General features: G+C 44.6%; 1 protein-coding gene across 1 annotated transcript; it reads right to left on the bottom strand.

The window, feature by feature from the left end:
• Positions 1–10881: 10881 nt before the first annotated feature.
• On the bottom strand, positions 10882–13497 carry PROP1 (PROP paired-like homeobox 1). Its single transcript, XM_016201529.2, has 3 exons — positions 13383–13497; positions 11933–12165; positions 10882–11223 (listed from the first exon to the last, which is right to left on the bottom strand). Exons 1-3 carry the CDS (start codon positions 13495–13497, stop codon positions 10882–10884), a joined length of 690 nt encoding a protein of 229 aa, XP_016057015.2.
• Between the last annotated feature and the right edge of the window lie 11784 nt (positions 13498–25281).

Here is a 25281-nt window from a genome sequence, read left to right as displayed (position 1 = left end):
AGCTTTATAAGAAATGATAAAGGATCTTCTTTATGCAGAGAAGAAAAGGCCATAACCAGAAATAAGTAAATGCAGGAAAGAAAAAAAATCTCTCTGGTAAAGGCAAACATAAACATAGTGAATCAACCCTTTAAAAAACTAACATGAAAGTTAAAAAACAAAAGAAGCAAAATTAACTATAACTACAGTTAACAGTCAGGGGATACTCAAAACAAACAATTTTAAGCCTGACCTCAAAAACATAAAGCCTGGAAAGGGAGTAAAAATGTAGTGCTTTTAGAATGCATTTGAACTAGACTGCTACAGATATGAATGGATGTATATGAACTTCATGGTAGCCACAAACCAAAAGCCTACAAAAAATACATAGAAAAACGAAGAGAAAGAAATTCAATCAAAACACCAAAGAAAGCCAGAAAATGAAAAGGAAAGAGATCAGAGAAGAAGAAAAGAACAGAGAAAAACCAAAAACAATTAACAAAATGGTAATAAATACATACCTATCAAGAATTACTTTAAATGTAAATGGAATAATGCTCCACTGAAAAGACATAGGGTAGTAGAATGGATAAAAAATAAGACCCCTCAATATTCTGCTTATAACAGACTTACTTTAGAACAAAAGACATACATGATTGAAAGTGAAGGGATGGAAAAAGATATACCATGCAAATAGAAATGAAAAAAAAGCTGGAGTAGCAATACTCATATAAGATAAAATAGACTTTAAAACACAGAATTTAAAAAGAGACAAATACAGACAGTATATAATGATAAGGGGGTCAATCCACGAAGAAGGTATAACAATTGTAAATATCTACAAATTCAACATAGCAACACCCAAAGATATGAAGCAAATATTAATGGACATAAAGGCAGAGATTAACAGTAATACACTAATAGCTGAGGACTTTAATACTCCACTTATCTCAATGGATAGATCATCCAGGCAGAAAATTAATAAGGAAATAATAGTCTTAAATGCCACATCAAACCAGATCAATTTAATAGACACTTATAGAACATTTCATCCAAAAATTGCAGATTATACACTTTTCTCATTTTCCAGGATAGACCACTTACTAGGCCACAAAACAAACCTCAATAAACTCAAGAAGATTGAAATTATATCAAGTGTATTTTCTAATCACAATGGCATAAAACTAGAAACTAACTACAGGAAGAAAACTGAAAAAACACACATAAATATGTCAAGATTAAACAACATGATACTAAACAATCAATGGATCAAAGAGGAAACCAAACAGGCAATCAAAAACTAACTTGAGACAAATGAAAATGAAAATACCGAAGTTTCCAAAATTTTGGAGATGCAGCAAAAGCAGTTTTAGGAGAGAAGTTCATAATTATACAAACCTACTTCAAGAAACAAGAAAAATCTCAAATAAATCATCTAACCTTACACCTAAAAGAACTAGAAAAAGAACAATAATAAAAGTCCAGAGACAGCAGAAGGATGGAAATAATAAAGTTGAGAGTGAAAATAAATGACATAGAGACTAAAAAAAATAATAATAATACAAAAGATCAATTAAACCAAGAGTTTATTCTTTAAAAAGATAAATAAGATTGATAAACCTTTAGCCAGACTCGCAAAAAACAAACAAACAAACAAACAAACAAACAAAAAACACACCAGAGAGAACCCATATAAATAAAATCAGAAATAAAAGAGGTGAAGTAACAACAGACATCACAGAAATAAAAAGAATTGTAAGAAAATACTATGAACAACTATATGCCAACAAATTGGACAATGCGATGAAATGGATGAATTCCTAGAAACATACAGCCTTCCAAAGCTGAATCAGGAAGAATCAGAAAATATGAACAGACTGATAACAACTAATGAAATTGAAGCATTAATAAAAACAACAACCTCTCAGCAAGCAAAAGTACTGGATGAGATGGCTTCACAGGCGAATTTTATCAAACATTCAAAAAAGAACTAACACCTATCCTCCTCAAACTCTTCCAAAAAATTCAAGAGAAAGGAAGACTTCCAAGCTGTTTTCATGAGGCCAGCATTATCCTAATTCCAAAACTAGATAAAGACACTACAAAGAAAGAAAATTACAGGCCAATATCCTTGATGAACATAAATACTAAAATCTTCAACAAAATATTAGCAAATTGGATCCAACAATACTTTAAAAAGATCATACACCATGACCAAGTGGGATTTATTTCAGGGATGCAAGGCTGGTACCACATCCACAAATCAATAAATGCAGTACCGCCTTGGTTGGTGTGGCTCAGCTGGTTAGAGTGTTGTCCCATGTACCGAATGGTCATGGGTTCAATTCCCAGTCAGGGCACATACCTGGGTTGTGGGTTAGATCCCCATTCAGGGCACGTGTGGAAGCAACTGATGGATGTTTCTCCCTCACATCGATATTCTCTCTCTCTCTCTTTCTCTCTCTCTCTCTCTCCCCCCCCCCGGTCTCTCTCTCTCCCTCTCTATCTCTCTGTCTCCCTCTCCATTCCTCTCTCTCTAAAAATAAATAAAAATATATCCTTGGGTGAGGATTAAAAAAATAACAACTCCCCCCCTCCCCAGAATTAAAGAAGTGTTTAAAAATTAATAATTAAATGTGATACATAATATAAAAAAATGAAAGATCAAAATGACATGATCATATCAATAGATGCAGAAAACTCTCAGCAAGGTGGCAATAGACAGATCATACTTGAACATAATAAAGGCCATATACCTACAGCCAATATCATATTCAATGGGCAAAATTAAAAGCATTTCCCTTAAGATCAGGAACAAGACAGGGATGTCAGTTTTCACCATTCTTATTCAACATAGTACTGGAAGTCCTGGTCACAGTGATCAGACAAGAGGAAGAAATAAAAGGCATCCACATTGGAAAGGAGGAAGTAAAACTGTTGTTCACAGATGGTGCGATATTGTACATAGAAAACCCTAAAGACTTCACCAAAAAGAGGCGAAGTAGAAGGATACAAAATTAACATCCAATAATCAGTGGCATTCTTATACATCAATAAAAAACTCTCAGAAATAAAAACTAAGAAAACAATCCCACTTACAATTGCAAAACAATAAAAAAAGGTGCCTAGGAATAGCTGAACCAACAAGGTAAAAGACATGTACTTGGAAAACTATAGAACACTGAAGAAAATAAAGCAAGATCCAAACAAGTGGAAGCATATACCATGTCCATACTACCCAAATCAATCTACAGATTCAACGAAATCCCTATTAAAATACCATAGGCATATTGCACAGATGTAGAACAAATATTCCAAAAATTTGTATGGAACCAAAAAAGACCCCGATTAGCCTCTACAATCTTGAGAAAGAAGAATGACGTTGGAGTTGGAGGGATCCCAATACCAGATATCAAACTATACTGCAAAGCCACTGTATTCAAAACAGCCTTGTAATGGCACAAGAACAGGCATATAGATCAATGGAACAGAACTGAGAGTCCAGAAGTTAACACACACCCTTTTTGTTAATTAATATTTGACAAAGTAGACAATGGAGTAAAAACAGTTTGTTCAAAAGATGGTGCTGGGGCCCGGCCGGGTGTGGCTCAGGGCTGAGCATCGACCTAGGATCCAGGCGATCGGGGTTTGATTCCCTGTCAGAGCACATGCCCGGGTTGCGGGCTCAATCAATGACTCTCCCATCATTGATGTGTCTATCTCTCTCTTTCCCTCTCCTTTCCTCTCTCTGAAATCAATAAAGATATATTAAAAAAAAAAATGGTGCTGGGAAAGTTGCACAGGGACATGCATGAGAAAGAAACTAGACCACCAATTTACAGCATACACAAGAATAAACTGAACCATTGATAAAAGACTTAAATGTAAGTATCAAAACCATAAAAAATCCTAGAAAAAAACAGGCAGTAAAATCTCAGACATCTCTAGGAGCAATATTTTTGCTGATATGTCTCTGAGGGAAAGGGAAACACAGGAAAACAATAAACAAGTGGGAGTACAGCAAACTAAAAAGCTTCTGCACAGCAAAAGATACCAGCCTTAAAATGAAAAGGGAACCTTCCATATGGGAGAACATATTTACCAATGACTCATCTGATAAAGCTTTAATCTCTAGAATATATAAAGAACTTATACAACTTAACACCAGGAAGACAAAAAATCCAATTTAAAAAATGGGCAAAAGACCTGAATGACACTTCTCCAAAGAGGACATATAGATGGCTAACAGACATATGAAAAAATGCTCAATGTCACTACTCATCAGAGAGATGTAAATTAAAACCACAATGAGGTACCACCTCACACCTGTCAGAATGGCTACTATCAATACACCAACAAACAACAAGTGCTAATGAGGGTGTGGAGAAAGGGGAAACCTAGTGCACTGCTGGTGGGAATGCAGACTGGTGCAGCCGCTGTGGAAAAACAGTATGGAGTTTCCTCAAAAAATTAAAAATCAAACTGCCATTTGACCCAGCAATCCCATTTCTGGTATATATCCTAAATATCCCACAACACCAATCAGAAAAAAAAATAGACACTCCTACGTTCATAGCTGCATTATTTACAATAGCCAAGATCTGGAAACAGCCCAAGTGCCTATCAGTAGATGACTGGTTTAAAAAGCTGTGGTACATTCACACAATGGAGTGCTATGCAGCTGTAAAAGAGGAGGCTCTTACCCTTTGGGACAGCATGGAGGGAACTGGAGATTATTATGCTAAGTGAAATAAGCCAGTCAGAGAAAGACAAATATCATATGATCTCACTATATAAAATTAAAAATATATATATATCTTTATTGATTTGAGAGAGAGGAAAGGAGAGGGAGAGAGAGAGATAGAAACATCAATGATGAGAGAGTCATTGATCGGCTGCAGCCCACAACCTGGGCATGTGCCCTGACCAGGAATCGAACCCCGATCGCCTGGATCCTAGGTCGACGCTCAACCACTGAGCCACCCCTGGCCGGGCCCACTATATAAAATTTTATGAATAAAATAGAACCAGAGGCATGGATACATGGAACAGACTGACAAATGTCAGAGGGGAGGGGGTTAGGGGAGACGATAAAGGAAGGTAAAGGGATTAGCTAAAGAACATATATGCGTAGACCATGGACTCAGACAGTAGTGTGGTGAGGGCTAATGGAGGTGGGGGTGGGGGCCGGGTGGAGGTGGGCAAAGGGTGGGGAAATGAGGACATCTGCAATAATGTCAACAATAAAAAAAATTAAATTAAAAAAAAAAAGAGCCCTGGCTGGTGTAGCTCAGTTGGTTGAGCATTGTCCCATGTACCAAAAGCCCACTGATTTGATTCCTGGTCAGGGTACATAGCCACATTGTGGGTTTGATTCTCAGTCAGGGTGTGTACGGGATGCAACTGATTGATGTTTCTCTCTCACATTGAAGTTTCTCTCTCTTTCTCTCTCTCTCTCCCTTCCTCTCTCTCTTAAAAAATCAGTAAAAACATATTGGGGAAAAAAAGGGAGAGAACTTACTTTAACATGATGAAGGCCATATATGACAAGCACACAGCTAACATCATACTAAATGTTGAATAGCTGAAAGCTTTCCCTCTAAAATGAGGAAGAAGACAAGGCTGCACACTCTTACCACTATTATTCAGTAGAGTTTTGGAAGTCCTTGCCACAGCAATGAGACAAGAAAAATAAATAAAAAACATTCAAGTTGAAAAGGAAGAGTTAAAACCATCACTCTTTGCAGATGACATCATACTCTGTATAGAAAACTCTAAAGAATCCAAAAAGTAATAGAATTAATAAATAAATTCAGAAAAGTAGCAGGATACGGAATTAATATACAGAAATCTGTCATGATTCTATACACTAATAATAAATCATCAGAAGGAGAAATTAAGAAACCAACCCCATTTAAAATTGCATCAAAAAGAAGAAAATACCTTGGAATAAATTTAACCAAGGAAGAGGAGCTCAGCAGAGTGGGGACAATGTTCCTGAAGTGTGTGTGTTTGTGGGGGTGTGAATCTCCTCTCAGAGCCTTCTGTTCTTCCTCTGTCTTTCAGAGGCTGGATTCACATGGTCTTCCTTTTCTTGTATGTCCCAGCGTCTGGTGAGAATTTCTTGGATTCAAAGGGAATCTCCAGCATCTGACTCCCATCTTGGCACTAGGTAAGTGCCCAGTAAATGCACAGAATTCTAGCTTCCATATCTGAGGGTCTAACAACAACAACAACAAAAAGCAGAAGCTCTATCACAGTGGAAGGAGAAGTGGTAGTAGGAATCTTGGGAACTCAGCAGTTCGCTGTTCCCCAGGCTGCCAGAACAGGTGGCTTGCCAAGGGTCAGCTCTGAAGATGGGCGAGAGGACCCAACTTCTTTGACCTTGGGCTTCCTGTCTCTGTGACCAAAGAGCCTATATGGTGGAAAGACAGCTGTCTTACACTCATGTTACTCCCCCACTGCCCTCACCTGGCCAAGCTTAGGCCCCAGACCTGAGTTCCTGAGGTTCATGCCCTCCTTAATCTGGGGCACATGAGTCCATCTCACCCTGGAAAATGGCAACATCTCCATGCTAGTTGAGGTACCCTAGGCTAGCTTCCCACTTCCCATTTGCTGGTTTGGGGATGTCAGGGCTCAGGTGAACCCAAGAGTCCTGTAAACAAATTGATAAGGGCACACAGTTTGAATACCCTGAGCCCCCAAACCTTCTTCCATGTGTCTCTTTCCTAGGCCTATCCAGACCTTGTAGCCCTTACACACACACACACACACACACACGCACACATACACACACTCATACCTTCAGTAAGCCACTCTGTGGGGCTGACCCTTAACCCTATCCCACCTTTGGCTTCTTAGTTGGGTGCCAGTAAAGGACCCTCTAGGCATTCTGTGTTGAGGGGCTTAATCCCAGGGGTAGGTCGGAGGGAGTGGAAGGTGTACCTCAGTGGAGCAGGAAGTTGGAAAACTCAGAAGCTAATTGCCCAAATTCAAAAGAGGCGGGGTCTCTGAGCCCCTGTTTTTACTGAGACTTTGGGTTTAACTTTTGTTTCTAGCTCTGAAAAGAAAGGGTGGACATTTTAGTTCTGAGGGAATGCAGAAAAAAACAACCTGGAAGATACCTGGAGGATGGGTTGGATGAGCGCTTGTGTGGGGGGGTAGGATCCGCCAGAACAGTATCAGTGTGCATGGGGGTGCTCCTGCTCTGAGCTCAGCACTTGGCGAGCCCTCTGGTCAGCCCCCAGCAGTGCGACTCTGCAGCTGGTGGGAAGTTCTCGTGGTCCAGGGTACTTGCCATCCCAAGCCTTGGCCCCTTCCCTTGCTTAGGTCTAGTGCTGTCTCTGTGTACACGCGAACCTGTCTCAGGGCACAGGAAGGTGGACTGGGTAGAGATGCGGGGCAAGCAGTGAGCTGGGGTTTTCTTGTCCTCTTGTCAATCTCGGGAGCCGGGATCCTTGGTTCTGAAGGAAAAACCGAAGATGCTCAGGAAGTCCTCAATACCTGGATGTCAGTCAGATGTGCCTGCCAGGTTGCAGGGACTGTGGGCTCAGAGCCTGGAGAGCTCGTCCAGGGACAGAGCAGGCACTTTTGCATCCTGCAGGTGCTATTTGCACTGGGTTCCGAAGATGAGCCAGACTCGGGACCCAGTCCTGCCTGAAGCACTGCAATCCAGGTCCAGGAAGGTGAGGGTGGTAGAGCTGGAAGCAGCCAGGGACCTCCAGTCTCCAAGAGTCCCGAGGGGCCCCTGCAGGTTCCAGCCAGTCCCCCCGTAGAATGTGCCCAGCAATGGAGGTGTCTCACAGAAGCTGAATGTATTAAAACGTTCACTTTTTAAGGCATGTTTGGTAAATTGCCTCGTGCCATGGAATCACTGGGGCCCAGGTTGCGCAGAAATGCACAGGCAGACCACCGGGCCCAGGCTAGGCCCTCTCCCGGGCAGGATGGAAAGTGTCTTTACCTTAATTAAGCATGTCTGTTGTCTTTTTGCATCTACAATAACATACCTTTGGAATGTCAAAGTAATTTACTTTTTCCAGACCCTTCAAAGCACAGGGATTGCACCAGAGTGGAGACCACAATCCCCTCATTGTTATTGAATTAATTGTTGACTGTTAATTATCCTGCACCCAATTATGTAAAAGAGGCATGTGTCTATCATTTTACTTTTATTTTTTATTTTTATTTATTTATTAGAGAGAGAAACAGAGAGAAAGGAAACCATGATGTGAGAGAGAAACATCGATCAGTTGCCTCCTGCATGCACCCCAACTGGGGATCAAACCCCAACCCTGGATATGTTCCCTGAGCAGGAATTGAACCTGCCACCCTTTGGTGCATAGGAAGATGCTCCAACCAACTGAGCCTCACTGACCAGGCCTTATTTTACTTTTATCCGATCGCAGAAGTTTCCCAGCTTTGCTTTCTTCTTCCTTCCTAATCTCTCACCAATGGATTTCATGTAGCCCCCTTAGGTCTTCTCCTTTGATTCTAATGTATAAAATAAGATGCAGCCCAGCTGGTATGGCTCAGTGGTTGAGCATCAACCCATGAACCAAGATGAACCAAGAGGTCGCTGGTTCGGTTCCCAGTGCGGGCACATACTCAGGTTGCAGGCTCAGTCCCCAGTAGGGGGTGTGCAGGAGGCTTCTCTCTCTCTATCCATCTCTCTTCCTCTCTTTCTAAAATCAATAAAAACATAAAAAAGATAAAATTTCTTAAAAAAAAAAAAGATGCAAACTGCCATTCTCTGGAGCATTTTCTCAATCCGTTGAGGTTTTGCTTCCTAGCAACTGTCAATAGTTTGGCTCAAATAAACTCACAACAATTTTCTACAGGTTTGAATGTTTTTTACATTGACATTTACCTGGAGTATTGCAGCAGGATTCCAAAGAAGCTCACCCAGGACCGCCCCGCTGACCCGGACCTGGACCCAATGGTAGGATCCAGCAAGGGGCCCGTTGAGCCCACTGGTACCCACTGTACTGGGTGAACTTGGGTGAGTTGTCTCTTGGATTCAAGACCTTCCTTTGTTTGTGGTAAAGGGCCTGACTTTATCTGAGCTGTATTTTTAAATCCTTGAGGTGGAACTAAGGTTAAGGGTTGGCAGACCCTAGGATAAGGCGAGACAGGAAATAAAAATAGGTAGCTGGTTTTTAACTTTGGCTTTTCAGCTGGAATTGCTTTCTGAGAGTCTGAACAAAAAACCTTTTGCTGGATAAGTGATAGCTGAACTCACCTCCGAAGATAAGGGGCATTTCCTCCTTCCAGCCTGAATCTTGGGGGTGTTCTTAGGTAACTAATAATCTTTGTAAAGGTGTTAGAGGTCATTTCTCACAACATGCAGGAGCCCCATAGGGAAATTCCGACTCAACTGTAATTAAACAATTGACTTGTTCGGGTATGCACATATGAAGGTTGGTCACCTATTAGACAGCCAGGGAGAGATACCAAGGCATGTAGAGGGTTGAATGCAACTTGAGGGCTGAGAGCCTCGTGGAGTTCAACCCATAAGCAGCACACTTTGACCCACTACATAACATCCCTAGAAAAATTTGTTCAGACTATACAGATCCCAAAATAAAACTAAAATTAACATGGGAAGTTATGCTTTCAAGGCTGGAAACTCCCAGACCCCAGCCCTCATTAATACTCTTGATAAGAAGACTTTACTTGCAAGTGCTTTACAGAAATGGGAAGACTTAACTAGAAATGATATCAGCTTAACAAGGCCAAAATGCAGTTGTCTTTAGGTGCAGAAATTAATTTTTTTGCATGCAAAATTAGAAAATGCCAGCTCTAGCAGTAGCCGGTTTGGCTCAGTGGTTAGAGCGTTGGCCCTCGAACTGAAGGGTGGCGGGTTCAATTTCCTGTCAAGGGCACGAACCTCGGGTTGAAGGCTCGATCCCCAGCCTCGGTTGGGGTGAGAGCTGGAGGCAACCAATGGATGTGTCTCTCTCACATTGATGTTTCTCTCTCCCTTCCACTCTCTCTGAAAAACAATGGAAAAAATATCCTTGAGTGCGGATTTTTTAAAAAAAGCTATAATCACATTATGTAACTACATATAAAACAGTGCTGCAAATGGAACTGCCTGGCTTAGACCATATACATTTCTGCACAATCTTTACGGTATTTACACATAAAAAAAATCTTCCTTTCAATTAAAAAAACACACATCCAAGAAAAAACAACAACGTGCAGTCAACTTAAAAGTTAGGTTCAAAGAATGTCAAGTCTTTTACAGGCTAAGCTAATCAGATCGTATTTATTTTTTATAAGACATTGGGGAGTCATTCTTTGATGACTGGATTTGCAAGGTCTGTTGGAAGTGGGAAAGACTGAAGCTAAGGGAACCAATGAGGGGAATTAGAAAATGCTGAGCTAGCAAAAGCAGTGTCTGCTGGAATGGAGAAGACAAATACATTCAGGTGATACTTCTAGGATGGAATGAACAAAAGTCAGTGACTGATTTGGGGGTGGGTGGGTCACTGGGAAAGAATGTATGGGCAGGCTTTACATGGAAGGCCTTCCTGAAATCAGCCAGCAACAGCTGGGATGAAGATCTTAAATCGTGGCCTCAATGAACGAAGCCCCACAAGTTCTTTCTCCTTCAACCCTTTTTATACACCAGCAGCAACCATTGCTACCATCAAAACTACCCTTCCTCTGGTCACCTCTACTGAGGGTTTTGTGTATCTTCCAGTAGGTTCACCTCCCTAAATTCTCTCAGTTACCTCTGTGAGCCTTTATCATGATCTCCCATTTTTAAATTTCTAATCTCTGAGCTGCCCCTCACCACATTTCTACTTTACTCTTAGAAGGAAAGGAAAGTGCCTAGTTTTCTCTGTGTTTCCTGAAGGCCACGGGCTAGGCAATTATCTTATCAGCACTTGTTTGACCTTAGTTCCAGGACTTCGGTGGCTCAAGGCTGAGAGGAAGCATGGGTGGGGGCGGGGGACAGGGCAGATGACCAGCGGGGTTTGGGTGCAAGGTGGGGTACCAGTCTTCAGACTGGTGGGGTCGAGCAAAGGAACCACCTGTAGAGGGCTGAGAGGGAAGAGCATAATTGTAGGGGTGAGGAAAGCAGGTGCCCGGTGGAGATGGTGTTGAGTAGGAGTAGGGGCAAGCAGGGGACTCGGGCAAGAAACCAGAGAAGGTGGCAGGAGACAGAAGGTGGGCCAGTGGCTGGAGCAGTGACCGTTCTTGCTTCCTCTGCTTAGCTCTGCGGTTCTGGAACCAGACCTGAGGAGTGGGGAGAACAGCCACGTCAGAGCCCTTCTCTCAGTTAGGTGGCACTGCGACTGGGGCCCCTCCCCCAGTGACAGAAGGTACAGGTGCGGGGTACATTTCTCCCACATCACCTCAGGAAGTAAAGCTCTCCAGAAGGCATGTCTGCGCCAGGCCTGCTGGCAAAGTGAGACGCATACTCCTTTCCCCAACTTGCATCTAAATTTGCCCCCTATAACTGTGGGTAAGAAATGTCAACTTCCAACAAGAAAGAGATAAATATGACACGATGGCATTTTCCCTCCCCGGAAAATAGGAAATTTCCCCCAGGGTTACTAGAGGTTAAGACAATGGATGCGTTTAATTGTTATAGACAGGGTTGGATTTAGGGTAGGGCTTATACTTTAGACTGATTAACTCCACGTTAGACTTGAGGGAGCCTCAGGCTGGTTGAGTTTTGAGGCCGTGGTTAGGGGCCAGGTTATATGTTTATAGGTAGGTGAGGAGTTAAGATTGAATTTCTGTTGCAATTCACAGCACTGTTAAGGTTGGGGGTAGGCGCTGAAATTCAAGTTAGATCAGGGTGGCACTAGGGTGAACTCGGTGCGGATGAGCTTATGGTGACTGGTGGGCGAGGCTGTTACTGAGGCTGGGCTCTGATGCCCGGGAGAGCCTGTGTCCCGGGAGTGCCTCAGCACCAGGGCTGCTGAGGACGGGGCATCACCTGGATTCTGGCCTCGCTGAGGCCGGTGTCCCGGGCAAGGCCCTCTCGGGCCCAAATGTCAGGGTACTGGTTTCTCCCAAAGGCTGACTCCAGCTGGTCCAGCTGCGCTGGGCTGAAGGTGGTGCGGTGGCGGCGCCGGGAGTGCGGGTGGCCTCTCCGTTCTCCGTGCGGGGAAAGCCTTGGTGTCCCCACCGCTGCACCAGAAAGGTTCCTGCAGGGCTGAGTGCTCATGTCTGGGGACGGAGGGGAAGGGAGAGGTTGCTGCCCGGTGGACGACCATCCATTCCCGGACCTCGTATGCTGTTCCCCGGAGGGTCTGTGCTGTGCCCCTCTGCTCCTCACACAGACTTGGCCCCAGACAGACGCCCTGCAGCTTCCATAACTAGGAACGCAGCTCAGCCTCGGCCCTGCTTCCCCTCTGAGTGTCCTAAGGCGGGCTGCCCTCTCCACATGGGGTCCGCTCTTCAGGCTCACTTCACACCCTGGGCACTCAGGCCCTGGCAGCCTCACCTCTCCAGGGCATGCCCAGCCCTATTCCCCTCCCCCAGATACGCCCCCATGTAAAGTGCCTCTGCGCGTGCTTTTCACCTCTCTGAGCACACATGTCACCTCCTGGGTCACAGCCTGTGGATCGCCTGTTCGCTCGGAAACCCTAACAAACGGCGCAGGTCTCTAGGACCCCATCACTTGTCCCTGCTCTCAGGCTCACATTCCCCTGAAACCTTCTTTATAAGGCTCCTATCCTCCTACACCCCTCGCCAGGGAGGGTAAAACATTTCCCCCCCTTCCGCTCGGACAACCCTCCCCTCTGAACATTTCATCTTCTGCCTGATTCCGGCCCTGGCGGGGCCGCTGGCTGCAGGAACCTGAGCTCGTGGGAAAGGCTCGCCTGTCCTTCCCACAGGCTCACTAAGCCCCCACACTAATTAGTCTGAGAGCCAGTCGGGGAAGAGAGAACAGGAGAGAAAAGAAACACCTGGAAGGCACGCACAGAAGAGGAGATGTCTGCAGCGGAGGCTCCCCATCCCCATGGGGACCCAGGGGTGTGGCCCGACCCAGGGCTCACCGTCTGTCTTGGGGACCCAGATGGGTTGAGCCACTGGTCCCTTGCTGTCCTCAGCTCCCAAACCCTGGCCCCGCCAGCCCTCTCCTCCAGAGGAGGCGGTGCGGTGGGCAAGCTCTGAGGTCAGGAGTGAGGACACTCAGCGTCGCCTCTGCCCCCCGCTGGGTGCTGCTCAGCAGCGCGTCACCGCCAGGGCCTCGGTTCCCCAGCCCGTGAGCTGAAGGAGCGGCCCAGGCCCTCTCAGGCACCCACGGTTTTAACCTCCTAGGGCTCTGCTTTTTATTTCTTCTCTTCACCTTCCCTGTGGCAAACCACTGCCCCGCAGGAGCCCAGGCCTGGAGCCCCACACCTGCGGCCTGCTCAGGACCACCCCCGGGAGTCACTCACCCACCGTGGAGGCCTGAGTCCCAGTGGCCGGGCAGCTCTGGAGACTCTGCCAGGCGCTGCTGCAGACTCGCCCCTTCCTTCGCTTGCCCCGCTCGCTCCTTCCTTCCACTTCCATACCGAACAGCGCACACCCTGGGCGTGGGGTCTGTGTCCCCGCGTCGCTAAAGCTGGGCCAGCCTTTCTCCCTTCCGGTTGCTTACCTCTAGGCCTGTTACCTCCTCTGTTTATACCTCTCTTGAGTCTCTCTCTCTGTGTAGATATAGATAGATATCTTCGTTTTTTCACTGCCTCTCCTTTTTTCTATTTTTTTCTGATTCCCCAGTCCTTTGCTTGAGCGTCACCTCTCTCTCTGCCTTGCCCTCACCCCGTTCGTTTCTCCGTTTTGTCTCCTTCCCTCTCGCTGCCCCTTCTCTCCTGCGCTCCGCTCTCTCCCTTGGCTCTCAGCTGCCTCCTCGCCCAGCCTGCAACCCCACACCGCCCCTTTCCCGAGTCTCGAAGGAATGACCTCCTCCTGGCCCTGTGGGCCCATCCAATCACTGCCTGGTCACCAGAGCCCCTTCAGCAGGGTAGGATCACAAGCCGGATGAGGGAAGGTGCTCTGTTGGAGGGTCCAGGGACTGGGGCCAAGAGCTCCTATTCCCAGAGGACAAATTCTTTTGTCCTGTTAAATCCCCTCCTGGGAGCAGGCAGGGGAAGGAGGGGAAACCACATTCCTCCTGAGACCCTTCCTCAGAACCCTACCAGGAGGGAGGGTGCAAATGGGGCCAGGAGCAGGGCCTGCCTGGCATGGGCCTGCGGGTGATACCCAGAGGCCTGCTTCCAGAAAACTAAAAGACTGACACAAGTGCATTCTGGCCCCTCTGAGAGACCCTGATTCTCAGAATACACTAGACACCCCTGAGGACAACCTGAACCGTAGGATGAGTCTCCAGGACACCACAGTTCTCAAGTACCCTCTGCTTGCCTCCTCTCAGTGTCACCTCCTCATTCACCCAGAGCCCCAGGACTCCGTGATCTTCCAAGGTTGCTCAGACTTTCAGAAAACTCTGACCCTAAAAAGCATCTGAATTCTAGGTGCATCCTGGCCCCCCTGGGCCTCAGGACTCTGCAGGAGACAAAGATTCACATGACAGTCTGACATTCGGATTGTTCAAAGAAACCCTGACACCTCCAGAATCCCCGAGCAGTCAGGATATCTGACACCCACAGTACACTGCTTCTTGAGGCTACACAGACCCAACAAGCACATTCTGACATTACTAGAGCATCCTGACCCTTTAAAGACAACCTGGTACCCCAGGAATCTAGGATCCTCTAGGACACACTGGAACCCAGAACATTCCACCTCTACTAGGAGATCCTCTGCACCCCCACTATGAAGTTCTGAGTTCTCAGGACACACTGACCCAATGGGGACACCCTAACCCCCTTAGAACACACTGCACCCATACAACAGTCTGATCCTCAAGGTCATGCTAATCCTTCACATGCATCCTTTAAAAGCACCCTGACAAGTTAAGACAGAAAATCATAATCCTCTAGGACCTTGAGACTTTCAATATAGCCCATGAATCAAAAGCATCAGAAGCATATGAGAGCTTGTTAAGAATGCAGAATCTTGGCCCCACCACAGTTCTACTGAGTCAGGATCTGAATTGCAGCAAGATCCCCAGGGGACCTCAATGTACATTTGTCTCCCTCAACTCAGACTGCCCAAAAACACTACCACCAAACCCCACAAATAAACAAACAAAACCAAATGTTGGGTCGCTTAAACAATAGACATTTAATTTTATAGTTTTGGAGGCTGGGCAAGCCCAAAATCAAGATGCCATCTGATTCAGACCCCGGAGAGAGCTTGTTCACTGGCCTGCAGACAGCCGTCTTCTGTGTCTTCACAATGCAGAGAGTGAACCAGCTCTGGTGTCTCTTCCTTTTCTGACAAAGACACTAATCCCATCGTGGGAGCCCCACACTCACCATTGCATCTAACCCTAATCACCTCCCAAAGGCCCCCACCTCCAAATACTCATCACATTGGGGTTAGGGCTTCAACTTATGAACTGGAAGGAGGCACAAACATTCGGTCCGCAATAAGATTAAAGTTGAGAAACCCTGATCCAAGACACCAACCCTTCTCCCCGTACCCCAAGATATGCTGTGACCTCCTAGAGCAACCTGAGCTCCATGATAGCCATGACCTCCAGAGACCCAGTAACATGCAGTCAACTTGGACACTTTTTTGGGGGTGGGGGTGGAGATGAGACTGTCCAGACTTGGAGCCACCAGAGCAGTACTTTAAAGAGGGGGTGAGGAGTGGATGCGGTCTCCTCTGTGTAGACAGTTCAACTCCAATTTCTGATAAAATACAAGTGCCCCCTTAGCAGCCACTATCATCACCCATCTACTTAGAATGAATCCGGTCTCCAGCACCCCCTGCCCACTGCCAACTGAAAGATGATGCCACTGGGGTCAGGAGACAGCTGAGATGACCAATCCAGCAAGCAGTGGGAGCGGCCAGGTTTGGGTGCAAACATTGAATTCCAATATACCCTGATGCCTCGATACCTTAACACTGCCAGGGAACCCTGACCAGCCATCCAGGACAGCCTAATTTCTCAGGACATTTTGATATTACAAAGAAACTCTGGTCCACTAGCCCTACTCCCTGAGGACACCAGGACACCATGACTTTGACTTGACATCACAGAATATCATAATCCTTAGGAGGCTGGAAGATTTATAGGCATTTGGTCTTTTAGGGCACCCTGATCCCCCCAACCCTGACCTTCAAGGATCCCTGACCCAGTAACCTTGTCCTACAAGAAGCAGAGTGGTGTGATAGGAAAGAGCACAGGTTTGGAGCCAGACTGCCATGGGTTCAAATCCTACCTATACCTCTTACTAGCTATGTGATTCTGAGCTCATTACTTAATATCTCTGTGCAACAGCTTTATCGCCTGGGGTAATTAACACAGTTGACTCTCTTTATTTGAAGTAGATAGTTATGTCGCATAAAGTCACTACAAACACTGAATTAGTGAACACTGAACCATTGCTCCTCTGTGAAATAGGTTCCTGTGAGCCTCTGAACACAATATTTTTGTCAACTGGTCAATACATAACCTTGTTGCATGTGTGTTTCCATTTAAAGATACCTTGCTTAATACATTTTGTTAATTCATTAACATTGGACTCACAGCCAACAGTCCTATACCTCATGCCTGGACAAAGCTCATCTAAGTCTCATAAGGCACGTCATGGCCTTCTTGCACTTAGGGACACCAGACAACACTTCAGCTTTTATGCATTTTAAGCAGCAAAATTACCCCCAAAAGCACAAAAATGTGAAAAATAACAGCGCTAACTAGAATGCAAAAGATACCTGTATACAGTGTGAGAGCTGATTCAAAAAGGCAGGGCAGTTGCCTTGTTTTACCTCATCTAGAAGTGTGGGAACTCAAAATTTTCAGCCCTCCATGCATGCTCATTGCTACAAATAACCAGACATGCAAAAAGCCTTGCAAAAGAGTATTGGCTTTGGGGGTTACAAATAAATTTTAGTGAGTAGGTGAGTTTGCAAATACAGAATCCACAAATAATGAAGACCACTTGTACCTACCTGATGAAGTAATGATTGAAAATTAATAAGAGAAGCATTTAGGACTATGCCCTGAAATAGTAAGCAGATGAAAATGTTACTTTGTTATCATTATTATTGTTACCAGAGTTCCTAGGAGGCTCTAGCCTTCAGAATCATTCTGACCCTGTCAGATTCTTGATTGCCTAGGGCACAAAGAATGCATTCACTCCCTAGGACTCATGGCCCTCCAGCAAGTTTTGTTTTGTTTTTAAATATATCTTTATTGATTTCAGAGAGAAGACGGGAGAGGGAGAGAGAGAGAGAGAAACATCAATGATGAGAGAGTCGTCATTGATCGACTGCCTCCTGCACGCCCCCAACTGGGGATCAAGCCCGCAGCCCGGGCATGAGCCTTGACCGGGAATTGAATCCTGATCTCCTGGATCCTAGGTCAATGCTCAATGGCTGAGAGACACCTGGCCAGGCCTTCCAACAAGTTTTGACTTCAGTACCTTATAATCAGCATGGTAACTTAAACTCACAATGACTCCACGACCCTCTAGGACATCCAGACCCATAGAGATTTTGGAAACTCTGACCCTATAAGGAATTCCCTGACCTGAAAGGATCCAGATACTCAAGGGCATCCTACCCTTCAGTCTATTCAGAAGCCCTGGTTGGTTCTAATCTTGCAAAGGGCATGCTGACACTGGAAAACCGCTCAACTCCCAAACCCAGCCCAGGAGATATTCTGATCATACAGGCCTGACCCATAGGACATTCAGACCAGGTAAAGACATATACTGATTTCCCAAGGCGCCCAGACTCTCTGAGGTACCCTGGCACATCAGGACATCTGATGTCAGGATACTTTAACCAGTGTCCTTTAACTCTCTCAGCCCTAGACTTCTCAGCAGGCACCCTAATCACTGACACCTCCTTCTGCCTCCGACACACAGACAGCCCAGAACAGCTTTGACCCACCTGGACCTTTTGAATGCAAAAGATGATTTTTCTAACCTTCAAGAAATCCTAGCCTCTCAAGGAAACCATTCCCTTCAAGAGACTTACTCCATAACATTCCCTGAGCCACCAAAATATCTTGACTCCCTGGGTCCTGTCACGGCTGCCTAGCATCCTCTGGTCCTCCAGGACCCTCTGATCCCTGACACTGCTCTGACTGTACAAGGACACCTTGACACTTGGCTCCACGACAGGTCCATTCAAGTCTATTCAAACTCTCGAGGACCACCAGGTCTCCAGAAAACTTTGACCTCCTTAGAATACCTGATTTTCACACATTCAGATACCAACAGGGTGTGCTGACCTACCTGAAAACCCTGCCAGCTCTGTACTCCCAGAATTTCCAGGACTCTTGGAATCACCCAGTCAGCCCAACGTCTAAGACATCCTGATTCTGTGAGAACAGTTTGATCTTCCAGGACACCCTGACCTCAAAGTTAATGATGTTATAAGGACACTTCAAGAATGTTCTGACATGATAAAAATCCTGAGGCTCAGAACACCCTGCCTCCTATGACATTCTTTCTCTCTAATACCCCTGCCTTCCCAAGACTCTCCAAGTCTCCCAGACTCTGTGACTTTTATGTTTCCTGAATTTGGTCCTACATGATATCTTGGATTACTCTAAACACTCCCCTTTTGCTCCCCCAGGGTACTCTGACCATTTAGAATGTCTTAATCTATCAAAACGCTTGGAAACTACAGTCACGCTTACCATCCTGAGACCAGGTGAACCCACAGGACAGTACTCTGATTATATAAGGACTCCCCGAGGTCCTAGAAAATAAGGTCCTTATAAGGACACATAATTCCCCTGGATAACATAAACACTAGTTTACTCTGAGCATATGAACCACCTGCCTTCTAAGTTATTCAGCCTTAGAGGGACATCTTAATGTCACAAGACACTCTCACTCCCAGGGCATTCCAGCCATCCAAGGTTACTTAGGCCCTCCAGTATATCTGGTACCTCAGGAAATTTCACCCCCATAAGGACACCCTACCTGTTGGGTCCACTGTGATCTTGCAGAAAACACTGGTTATCCAAAATATACTAAATATCCAATAAATTCTGTCCCTTAAGGATGCTCTGATTCTAGAAAAAAACCCTGTGAGTTGATAGTCTGAGTTTGAAGTCTGGAACCAACATTTGTGTGTGACTATAAGCAAGTTTTTAAATCACTTTAAGCTTCACCTTCCTCATCTGTAAAATGAATACTAGAATATTCTTCTGTGTTCTGGGCTGGCGAAAACAACACATGTCCACTCCAGGTGAGGGTCTGGTCTCAGGATACAGGATAATAAATAGAACCAGTTTCAAGCCTGGGACCAGAAGCCAGTCTCACTTAACGTTGAGACCTTTGAATTTGGAGCCTATGTATTTATTCTAGAGCACATGATGGATTTGCGGCTATGTGGGGATGGGTCAAGGTGGCACGTGTTTCAATAAAGCTTCTAGAAAAAAAATATAGTCAAATGTCCTCCTTACCTTCGGTCTGAGATGAGGTAGACTTGAGATAGACTGAGGTTAATTTTTTGCCCGTATGGATATCCAATTGTCTGAGTGACATATATTGAAAATGTTTTCCTTTCCTCACTGCTCTAATTTCCATATGGATTTTACAACCAGCTTGTTCAACTTCATAAAAACAATCTGGAATTTTGATTGGCATTAAATTCACTCAAGGTACTCAAGGGATATTTTTAAAAAAATAAATGTTTGTTTACTGTCAAATAAGGATGAGCCTAATAGTACAGGAAAAGGCCTTGTGATTGGGCAGGCTTTGAAGAGCAGGTAGTCCCAGACTTCATCGGCAGATACAAGGAGAATGCTTAGCTTTTGCCTCTGTACTTAAAAACCTTAGCCAAATAGCCTTTGGGTCATACTTTCCATCAGAACTGTTTCTTCTGTTCTGAAATGTTTCTGTGTCCATCTTGATTTGGGGCCTTGTAAATACCTGGCTTTCTCTGTCTTCCTGAAGATTGTTTTCTTTTTCTTTAAAGTCCAATAATTGGCCCTGGCCAGGTAGCTCAGTTGGTTAGAGCATCGTCCCAATACACAAAGGTCGTGGGTTCAAACCTCGGTCAGGGCACAGACAAGAATCAACCAATGAATGCATAAATAAATGGAACAACAAATCCCTCTCCTCTCTCTCTCTCTCTCTCTCTCTTTCAATAAAAAAAAAAAGCCCAGCCCGGCCAGGCGTGGCTCAGTGGTTAAGCATCAACCTAGGATCCAGGCAATCAGGGTTCGATTCCCGGTCAGGGCACATGCCCAGGTTGTAGCCGATCAATGACTCTCTCATCATTGATGTTTCTATCTCTCTCTCCCTCTCCTTTCCTCTCTCTGAAATCAATAAAGATATATTTTTAAAAAAAAGTCCAATAATTAACCAACCTGCATTCAAGGTCTAATTTCTGCATAATTTCCCCCTGAGATTTGATCTACTGATTTCTCACGCTATACTGGAATGCAAAGGCCATATAAGAGGGCCTCTGGATCTATATTGTCTAATAGGAAAGGGAAAGAATGGCAACTATGCAAAGATAATGCACCCCTTCCCTCCACCAGACTCATAGAATGACAAGACATGAATGAAGACACCCAGTAATGCACAAATATGTTAAAAGAAATTATTCAGGATGGAGAATGCACCCTTCTTAGTTTCAAAGCCTACTGAAAGCTATAGTAATCAAAGCAGTGTGGCACTGATATGTAAGCCAACGGAAGAGAACAGAGAGCACAGAAATAAATTCTCACTTGTAGGGTCAAATGCTTTTCAGTAACGGTGCCCAGACCATTCTATGGGGAAAGTGTTTTAAACAAATGGCTCTGGGGAAACTGGATATCCACATGCAAAAGAATGAAGTTTTATTCTTAACTTACATGATATAAAAAGTAAATTAAATATGGATTGTAGACTTAAATTTAAGAGTTAAAACTATAACTTGGGGCCCTGGCCACCTGCAATGCTGCCTCCTGTCCATACTCCAGTTGTGTCTGCAGAACCCGCCACGCCTTAGCCCTGATGGCTTCAGTGGTCCGACCCTCCCTGGGCTCGGTGACCGCTCCCATGCGGCCTATCAACCACTCGCCCAGGATCTATGCGGTGCGTGCCCATGCTTCCTTCAGCCGCTCCTATCATGGCACCCCGCCCAAGCCCACGATTGTGCCAGTAGCCTTGGTGCCTGCTCCACCTGTGGCGTCCTTCCCAGCTCCAGCCCCAGTGCCCTCCGTTAATTTCCCCACCTCCCACGGAAGATGAGCCTGCCTCCAAGAAACTGAAGTCGGAGGGCAGCCTCATGCTCAAGGAGGAGTTCCTTCACAGAAACGGGGTTCAGTGTCTATCAAAGTCCAGGTGCCCAACCTGCAGGAATGGAACCTGAATGGCCAGGTGCTAGCCTGCACCCTCTCATTCACAGGCCAGGTCTCTGCTACCAAGGTGAAGATCATGAAGCCACGGGCATGGGAATATTTTCCTGCAGGGAAATAGGAGCTGCACTATGAGGGCATCTTCATCAAGGATTCCTCCTCGCTGGCTTACTACAACATGGCCAATGGCGCCACCACCCACCTGGCTCTCAAGGAGAGAGGCTGCAGGAAGAAGAAGAGAGAAACCTGCTGTCAGGTCCCAGCCACTGCCATTTTGCCTCTCCTGTCCCCTGCCCTTTGCCCCAGACCCAGGAGACCCTGCCTTGTACATTTGTTTCCCTCTTACTTAGTTTGGAAATTCAAACTGTCCTGCAGTTTCCTCCCTCTACCCCTCCCACATTGATAACCGAGGGCTTCCTCCCCTCTCTCCTCCCCAGTGGCCTCAGGAATTCCTTTGTGTTCTGGTCTTGATTTGAGAGGATTCATTTCTTCAGGAAGCCCATTAGGAAATGTGAACCCAGGGGTGTTCTGCAGGATAGTGTCATATAAGCAGGTTGGCACTTGGTTGATAGACTATGCTATCATCATTAATCATTTTGAATCTTGCCATGGGCTAATAAACTCTTAGACCTTTAAAAAAGAGTTAAAACTACACAACTTCTAGCAGAAAATATAGGGGAAAAGCTCCATTATGTCGGCTTTGACAATGATTTTTTGGATATGACACCTAAAGCACAAGCAACAAAAGAAAAAAACAGAAAACTTGGACTTCCCAGAAAAGAAACTCTTTTGTGCGTTAAATAACAATATCAAGAGAGTGAAAAAGGAAACTCACAGAATGGGAGAAAATACTTGCCATCATTTAGCTGATAAGAGTTTAATGTCCAGAATATATAAACTACTACAACTCAACAACCAAAAATATAAACAAACCAACTTTAAAAATGAGCAAAGGATTTAAACATTTCTCCAAAGAAGATATACAATGGCCAATACCACACAAAAAGATGTTCAACATCAACAGTCACTAGAAAAACACACATCAAAACCACGGTGAGCCCGGCCGGGCGTGGCGCAGAGGTTGAGCGTAGGCCTAGGATCCAGGTGATCTGGGTTCGATTCCCGGACAGGGCACGTGCCCGGTTGTGGGCTTGATCCCTAGTCGGGGGCGTGCAGGAGGCAGCCGATCAATGACTCTCTCATCATTGATGTTTCTGTCTCTCTCTTTCCATCTCCTTCTTCTCTCTGAAATCAACAAAGATATATTTTTAAAAACACACACAATGAGATAAAACATACACCCATTAAAATGGCTATTATTTATTTTTAAAAAACAACAACACAGGAAATTACAAATGTTGGTGAAAATATTGAGAAATCGCAACTCTTGTGCACTCCTGGTGGGAATATAAGGTGGTGCAGCTATGATGGAGAACAGTAGGATAGTTCCTCAAAGCATGAAACATAGAATTGCCACGTGATCCGGAGATTCCGCTTCTAGTTATATATCTGCAAAAATGGAAAAAGGACCCGAACAGGTGCTTGTACACAAATGTTCATAGCAGCACTATTCACTCATAGCCAAAAGGTGGAAATGACTCCAATGTCCATCAACAAGTAAATGGATAAAGTGTGGTGTGTACATACAAGAAATATTATTTGGCTTTAAAAAATTAACTTCTGACACATACTACAATATGAATGAACCTTGAAAACATGCTAAGTGAAATAAGCCAGGCACACGCACATTAAAAAAAAAAAAAAAAAAAAAAATATATATATGGTTCCACTTATATGAGGTATCTAGAATAGCTGAATTTATGCAGAAAGTAGGTGGTGGTTGCCAGGGCCCAAGGAGAGTGGAAAATTGAGAGTTGCTGTTTGGTGGGTACACGGTTTCAGTTTGGGAGGGTGAAAAAGTTCTGGAGATGGATGGTGGTGATGGGCGCCGGATAATGCGCGTGCACTTAATCACCCTGATCCATGCACTTAAAAATGGCTAAGGTGGTAAATTTTATGTTATTTTACCACAATTTCTAAAAATAATTCAAGGAGACTGAATTATTCCTTTTACCCAAGAGAAGTTTTCCTTATTACTTTGCTTAGGTTCTCCATTCCATTTCTTGAATTCTCTGACTCGGGGACAAAGGCTACCCTTACGCAGGTCACATCGCCTGCCTTTGTACTTCTTACCTTTGCTATGTTTTTGTGTCTTTCCGCTGCATTCAGTGTCGCCATCCAGACTTTTTTCCCTCTAAGCCACTAATTTCGTTTTTAGCTGTGTAGCTCCTTGTTTGTGCGACAGTATGAATAGTTCCACAGTTGTACTGGTTTGGTTCCCCATTTGTTTCTGCATCGTTGCATTCTCCACTCCATCACATCCTGTTGCCTTAGATTTCGTCTCTTACTGATTTCTTACCCTGGTGCAATATTTAAAAGCATAATGTACTTGCTCAGGCTATGTTACTCTTCCCCCCCCCCCCCCCCACACTGGTACCATAATTTCTTCCTGTTATTGTGTGTCTGGTGGAGGAAGAAGTGTATTATCTTTCCATAGTTGTCATTCTTTTTTGTTTTTAAGCGAACTTTAATTTTTAGAAGAGCTCTTAAATCTAGACCGTCTAGTCATCCTAAACATGAGGGAGTTCTTCTTGACTCCATTCTCAAGCTGCCTGAGACCTGTTGGCGTTTCTCAAATCTCCAGCTTTCGAATTGTGTATTGTTTACTCGTTGCTATGAAGATAGCTTGAAAGTGGTGGTGGGGGGCTATAGACATTCGTAATAGATGGGTGTGTGTCAGCCGGCATCAGGTTCTGCTGTACATGGTGGAGAAGGATGCGGCTTAGACAAGATAGACGTTTATTTCTGTCGTGCACAAAAGAAGTTCAGGAGTAGGCACCCCAAGGCTGGTACAGTGGGTCTAAGTTGTCATCACATTTCCAGGCTCAGATATTTCTACTCCACTATCCTAGTGCAAAGTTTACATCCTCCCATTACAGTTCAAAAGGACAGCTGGAGGCACAGTTATCATTTCCACACTGCAGGCCGAGAAAGGACAGCAGAAGAGCAAAAACAAGGTTCTTCCAAACTGAGCTCGCTCCCTTTAGGGAGTCTTCCCACAATTCCCACACAATACTTTCCCATCATTGTCTTAGCTAAAATTTATTAATAAGGCCACACCAATATGCAAGGGAGGCTGGGAAATATAATCTTTATTTTGAGCAGCAAGGCGGATAACTAACAATTGTTATTCAATCAATAAAGAGGGAATGGAATTGGTGTTGGTGTACACAAGTGCAGTCTGCTCCAGAGGGTGTATAACATCTGCTCTTCTTTAGGGGATTTTGTGAAATCTTATACTAAGGATCACACATCTTAGGCAGGGTATATCCTCTCCCCATGGTAATTGAAATTCTGCGTTCAGATGAATATACTAATTCAACCCCCCCATCTGGCAACCAACAAAATTTCTCTGTATCTATGAGTCTGTTTCTGTTCCACTTGTTCATTTTGTTTGTAGATTCAATTGTTGATAGATATGCATTTATTGCCATTTTATTGTTTTCTTCTTCTTTCTTCTCCTTCTTGTTCTTGTTCTACAAAACCCTTTAACATTTCATTTTGGGGTTTTGGGGTGATGAACTCCTTCAGCTTTTTCTTGTCTGGGAAGCTCTTTATACCTGTATTGATTCTAAATGATAGCTTTGCTGGGTAGAGTGATCTTGGTTGTAGGTCCCTGCTTTTCATCACTTTGAATATTTCTTGCCACTCCCTTCTGGCCTGTAAAGTTTCTTTGGAGAAATAAGCTGACAGTCTTATGGGAGATCCCTTGTAGGTAACTAACTGCTTTTCTCTTGCTGCTTTTAAGATTCTCTGTTTGTCTTTAACTGTGTGCATTTTAATTATGATGTGTTTTAGTG

Source organism: Miniopterus natalensis, chromosome 4 (genome assembly GCF_054644295.1).
Source record: "Miniopterus natalensis isolate mMinNat1 chromosome 4, mMinNat1.hap1, whole genome shotgun sequence".
Classification (NCBI taxonomy): Eukaryota; Metazoa; Chordata; class Mammalia; order Chiroptera; family Miniopteridae; genus Miniopterus; species Miniopterus natalensis.
This window is presented reverse-complemented; position numbering and strand designations above follow the sequence as displayed.

Coding starts and splice junctions, on each gene's coding strand:
- PROP1 (XM_016201529.2), bottom strand. CDS start 13,497: ATGGAAGTGGAAGGAAGGAGCGAGCGGGGCAAGCGAAGGAAGGGGCGA. Junction 12,166..13,382: donor GACTCAGGCCTCCACGGTGG/GTGAGTGACTCC, acceptor CTCCGTCCCCAG/ACATGAGCACTCAGCCCTGC. Junction 11,224..11,932: donor TCAGCGAGGCCAGAATCCAG/GTGATGCCCCGT, acceptor CCCACTCCTCAG/GTCTGGTTCCAGAACCGCAG.